We start from the raw sequence: 6,092 nt of genomic DNA, 5'->3' as shown, positions 1-6,092 counted from the left end.
CCGCCGTCACCCCGGTGACGCGGTACACGGCGCCGATCGTGCACCATTGCCATCCGTCCCACCGGCGCTGGTCACTGCCGACATTTGTCCAGAAAACGAGCCGCGGACCTTGCAGGGTTTGTGGCAATAACATAAGGTATTCAATGGCGTGGTAGCCTTTGGGATTCGGCCTGAGTAGCTTGAAGTGGGTTTATTTGGACGATCAATGCTGCACTTGCGTGAATAACGTCACCAACGAACACTTCCTCAGGAACGTCAGTTGTCGTGAATCAATGATTAATGAAGCAATGCGTCGATTTTTTAAGGTGGCAATTTCCTTTTAAGTAGCCTACAGTGATGAATTCTCTTCTCATGACAAGTCGGACACAGAACAAATCGCCCAAACATCCCAGTATTGCCATACAAAATGAAGGAGGTAAGTAAGGGAAGTGAATGTGTATTGAAGTCAGCACAGTGGACAGAAAACACCGTCTTGGTCCTTAATGGATGCGATTCTGCAGTGCAAGTATGTATTAGCCGTTTTTTTTTTATTCTCGCTATTAGGTTTAACACTCAGAAAAGCAGGACCACGTTCTGTTATTTTCTGTTGTTATCTGTTCTGTTAGAACAGTTATGTATGTACTGTTACAATCTGTTATAAACGTATGGCTGCCGTCTCCATTTGTATCGACGCAAAACAGCGTAGAACATGGACGTCACCACTCACCATCTAATGTGAGCATTCCGTGCGCCCGAATGGCCGATGTTGTATATAACTATATGTATAGGGGAGAGCGGGGCACTTTCGTGCATGGGGCACATTCCTTTCCAACAGTTTATGGGAACCCGAGTGGCTATCCAAGCTAAAGGTAAATTATAAAATATGTCAATCATTGCCATCGCCCCCCCCCCCCCGTTCACCGTAGAAGACAACACTGTACCTGCTATCATGCTTGATAAAACCGCAAATTTGTATTATTCGTGCGTTTTCAAACTTTTTCATAGCATCCATTTTCGTGATCCTGACTCGGAAATGCGGTGCAGCTTTTCAAAATTCACGGCGAAGAAGCTCACTCTATTCACGGAACTGTTGCAAACTTGTTTGTTAAAGTAAGTGTCATTTTTCAACAAGTAATTTTGAAATATATTACAAAAAAAATATTGTGGGGCAGGTTCGTGTACGCACTGCCCAGGGGTACCTTCCTGCATTTTTTCGTTTTTTTTTTTGCGACCTATGACTGTCTGTAGCAGGTTTCATTTATGACGCTCGCCTGACTCAGTCTCGGCTGCTTACGACGTCATGACAAGTAATTCACGCGACCTTGGCGAGGTCACGGAGGCGGGCTGATGACCGGCAGTAGGCACATTATTGTTGGCCAGCCCATTCTTTCTAATTTGTTGTGCAATGCATTATTGTTGAAAGGAATCAAGTGAAATGCCCCTCTGCCAATTTCTTTTGGTAAATTTATGGTAATGCCTGGTAATTCCTCGAACTTTGCATGCAGGGTACACGGAAGTGCCCCACCCTTGCACGAAAGTACGCTCAGCCTCATACCTTGGGCAGTTTCATGCAAACGTTCAGAGTTTCTAAAAGTCATATTTTCTAATAGAAACGATAATTTAAGAGGATAACTTTTAATGAGGAAAATACCTGCAATAGTTCCTTTCCATACTACCATCAATCATTTTACCATTGCACCAATCAAAAAACAGATATATGGATTTATCCATTTTTTGCACGAATGTGCCCCCACTCTCCCCTACCCTGCGAATGGCCGGCGCAGTTGGTTCACAGCTCCGCCACTAGATGGCACTGGTGACAAGCGCCTGAAGGTAGACTGTGCCGCCTAACTCAGCCGCACAGAAACTGCCCGCCCGGGCTTTCAATGCGCCGAGAGCGATTCGCAGCCAATTCCATGCATATTATCGCGAGCTAGTCAGCGTCGGGTGACGAAAGTGAAAATTAAAACCAAGAAACTCTGACACCTGATGTCTAGTGTTTTAGGCACGGTCGCCTGTTTTTTTTGCCCGCACACGATGCATGGCCCGTTCCGTGATCGCTATCATTCCGTGTTTTCAATTCTCTCCCGAATAAACTTTTTTTTTCTGAAGTTTTGACATTTTAGATGCAAAGGGTTTCAAATTGAAATGAATAAGACAGCGTCTTTTGAATATTTATTACAGAAGGGTCTTGGCTCTTATTCCGTAAACTGAATCTGTTCCTTTGAATGGTTCTCTAACGAGTATTGGCTTCGTCATTTTCAATATATAAGAAATATATTTAAAATCGCCAGCAGAGTCATTCAAATTTTATGAGCATTTTTTTTTTAGAGCCAGCACATCCACGTATGTAGGTATAGCCATTACCTATATCAAGGCCATACGAGTTACGTAAGCATGAGTGGTTACATATGCAGACAGTTGCTAAAAGCGACTATGGCAACAAGCTATATAAACTCGTAGGTGTAATACCTAGTCGAGAACGGTGACTCTATCTTTTTTTCTTTTCTACTCGGACTCTTTTTTTCTGCTTACCTACCAGTGGTTGGGGGCTATCGTTATAAAATACCTACCGCGCCAGTTTTCCATGGTGACCTTTCCAACTTTCCGCCAACTAGTTTCAACTGTCCACCAACTTTCAACTGACAACTTTCCGCCTACTTTTTATCGGCCTCATTCTTCCAAAGACCGTCAGTCCCGGTGGAAGGTCGGCGTGATTGTCTCCAGCTGCTATGACGCGGCCGGCGACCGGCGGAGTCGTGACGAGGGCCAACTGGTGACCGGCTCATCAGCGGCTAATGAGCGCGGCACAGGTGCCGAGAGGACGGGGAGGTGGTCCGGGGACCCTGTGCGACACAGACGGCCGGCACCGCGCCGCGGCCGGCCACGGACTCGACCCCTACCGCCAACATGGGAAAAGGACGCCAGGTACGAGATGGGATCGGGATGGAGCTACTGGGAGCTGTCGCGGCGGGGCCTTCAGCCGTGCGCGGTATGACCTGCTTGTTGCGGTTCGTGCTGGGTGCGTTGTAGCGGTCACTCCAATGTTAGGTAACTACGATTTCCAAGTAGATGTTATGTAATGAAGGCGAGTGAACATGTGAAGTCGCTGTTGGCTGGTGCGATGCTGGTTGAATGGCAGGAGAATCACATCGCCCTGTAGCTTTTTCCCATTGTGCCCTGTCAATGCGTCGGTGAGATGAGATCCTATCCTACGCCGATAGCCTGGTCCGTGAACGTTTCGGTCGTATTTTTGCTGTGCCACTCCGCACTATTTTGTGCATTTATGTACCTGTTTCCACACTGTTCACGACCACACGCCTCTCTAAAAACCGATCTCGGCGCTCCCCGTCCTCAGGTGCTTGGCTCTCTGGCCGCCAACGGCTTTCTGCTGGCCTACGGCCTGCAGGAGGGGTACACGACGCCGGCGCTGCCGCAGCTCCGGCAGGCCGGCTCCGGGCTGGCCGTCAGCGACGAGGACGCCTCCTGGATCGGCAGCATCTTCCTCCTGGGGATTGCTATCGGAACGCCGCTGCAGGGCCCGATGCTGGCTCTCGGTCGACGTCGCTCGCTGATGTTTGTCTCTCCGGTGATGTGTCTGGGCTCGCTGCTCATCACGTTCCCCAACAGCGTGGCTATGCTGCTGGCCGGCCGCTTCGTGAACGGCGTGTGCATGGGCTCGGTGCTGCCAATGCCGCACATCTTCATCAGCGAGACGGTGGCGCCCGAGCTGCGCGGTGCGCTCGTCGGCGCCGGCATGTTCGGCATCAACATCGGACTCATCACCGTGTACAGCCTGGGATTGGCGCTCAGCTGGCAGCAGATCGGCGGCTTCATCGCCGCCTTCTACGGCCTGTACCCGCTGCTACTGTGGCCGCTGCCCGAGACGCCCAACTGGCTGGCCACGCACGGCCGTGACCAGGAGGCGCGGCGCTCGCTGCTCTTCTACTCTGGCGACGCCGCCGGCGCCGAGACCGAGCTGGCGCGCATCAAAGAGCGCAGCACGGCGCACAACCCGGACCTGCCGCCGGTGTCGGAGCTGCGCAGACGCGCCTTCTACCTGCCGCTTCTCGTCAGCGTTACCGTCACACTATGTAAGGCCACCTCTGGCACGCCGGCCATCCACCTCTACAGCTACGACATGTTTGTGGCGGTCGGCGGTAGCGCCGATCCTCTCCAGGCCTCCGTGGTGAGCACGGCGCTCAGCTCGGTCGGCTCTGTACTGGCGTTTGTCCTCATGGACCGCGCCGGTCGCCGGCCGCTATTCCTCCTCGCCATGCTGACCTGTGGTATCTGCTGGGTGGCCATCGGCTCCGCGGCGCTGCTCGTGAGTGACCCCATCGCCACCGACTGGGTGGCCATCCTCGGCTTCTCCGTGGCGCTGTTTGTCTACAACATCGGCATCGGCCCGGTCGGCATGGTAATCATGGGGGAGATGATCCCGCTGCGATACCGTACCATCATATCGCCCCTCCAGTCCATGATCATGTGGATCGCCAGCTTCGCCGTCGGCAAGACCTTCTTCCAGCTGCGCGACGCGCTCAACTTCTTCGGGTTATGTTTCTTGTACGCCAGCACATGCGCGCTGTTTGCCGTACTCGGTTTCCTTCTGGTACCAGAGACAAAAGGTAAGACGCTCTCTGAGATTGAGGAGATGTTTGAACAGGGTACTCTACCGGTTAGCAGGAGAGCCAGCGCCCATTACGACACCCTCAAAGACGAACCGGAGGAGAAGTCTGCCGTTAACCGCGCGTCCCGACCGCCCGTCTACGGCACGGAGGCACCGTCGTCGCCGCCGCAAGAGCCTATCTGACGGAGTTTGAGACGGACCAGGGACGCCATCTTAGGACGGTCAGTCACGTCACACCGGTGACTCAATGATGAGCCGGTCACTTTTTGACGTGACCATTGACCAGTGCTGACTGCACCCTACGATTGCAACGCTCTTCGTGGCTGAGGGAGTAAGCAAGTCTGCTATGAGGGTAGAACGGCGGTAGTTATATAACATACAAGTGCAACAATGACAATAAGCATCGCAGTCGGAGCCATAGCTATCAGTATCATAGCCGTTCAGTTATTTGAACAGCTGAAGCCTGAGAGTATCACCTCCTGCTGCCCAATAGGCATTTACGAGTGGCGTGGTTAATGATTTGCAACTCTGACTGGAATGATCTGCCACAAAACAGCGTTCAATACAATATATTTTGAATGAATTAGAGCTATCTCATATAGCAGGAAGCAGTTAGCGGGCATTTGGTACGAATACATGATGCATAATTCCTGATGCTGGTGTAGGTAACATTCCCTTATAAATGCATCAGTCACTGCGTCAAGTGTACAATTACACCCTAATGTTGCCAAGTTGGCGAATAACGAAGGGTGGCCACTTTATAAGATTGCTCCCTTGATTACCGACGGCTGATGCGGACTGCGGTACGCGACTTTGTTACCGGCTGGGTTAGCTGGAAACACCCCCTCATTGGCGCACAGAGGGTGGCATCCAGCGACCCCCGACGAGCATCGGGACGGTACGGTTCGCCCACCGAGCACGTGTATAAATAACACTGGCGCGACGAGGAATGGCATCAATCACCACTGTGAACACTGTTCTTTGTATAGCATACACACGTTGGGTCGCCCGGGCTAATGATAGGCCATGCATATGTGCTATGGAATGAGTGATACTATAATAAATCAGCCAGGTCACGCGAGCGTCCGTAATGTGTAGTTTAGGATGTGACACGATCTGGACAACTACCTGTCCCGCGTAGCACTTTTTGTAGTGATGTATGGGTCTCCGGAAGCTTATGTTGTGTGATAGGCTAACAGTACAGAAACGATGCAAAACATCGGTGAAGAAGAAAACACGCAAGAGAGCAGCTTGGTGTCTTGTAATTCACGCGATAAACCCAACTAGCCTGGGTGAACGCTCATTATTATAAAGATTACACCAATCAGGGGCGGACCCAGAAAATCTCCAAGGGAGGGGCCATTAGAAACCAGGAGGCCCCCCCCCATAATCCCATCTGTTGGAGGCCCCATCTTCCCACTTGTTGGGCCCCCCCCAAAAAAAACTGCGTCTATTGAGCTTATCTAGCTGTTCAGGCAACATC

General features: G+C 51.5%; 1 protein-coding gene across 2 annotated transcripts; it reads left to right on the top strand.

Annotated features, from left to right (window-relative positions):
* Positions 1 to 249: 249 nt before the first annotated feature.
* LOC122367033 (facilitated trehalose transporter Tret1-like) lies at positions 250 to 5,676 on the top strand. Of its 2 annotated transcripts, XM_043339799.1 has the most exons (3): positions 250 to 415; positions 2,667 to 2,907; positions 3,338 to 5,676. In XM_043339799.1, exons 2-3 carry the CDS (start codon positions 2,890 to 2,892, stop codon positions 4,790 to 4,792), a joined length of 1,473 nt encoding a protein of 490 aa, XP_043195734.1. In that variant the 5' UTR covers positions 250 to 415; positions 2,667 to 2,889; the 3' UTR covers positions 4,793 to 5,676. The 2 variants fall into 2 exon arrangements, with proteins under 2 accessions (XP_043195734.1, XP_043195735.1); XM_043339800.1 differs by lacking the exon at positions 250 to 415 and having other exon boundaries at positions 2,614 to 2,907.
* The last annotated feature ends 416 nt before the right edge of the window (positions 5,677 to 6,092 follow it).

Source organism: Amphibalanus amphitrite, unplaced genomic scaffold (genome assembly GCF_019059575.1).
Source record: "Amphibalanus amphitrite isolate SeventyFive unplaced genomic scaffold, NRLGWU_Aamphi_draft 000845F_arrow, whole genome shotgun sequence".
Classification (NCBI taxonomy): Eukaryota; Metazoa; Arthropoda; class Thecostraca; order Balanomorpha; family Balanidae; genus Amphibalanus; species Amphibalanus amphitrite.
This window is presented reverse-complemented; position numbering and strand designations above follow the sequence as displayed.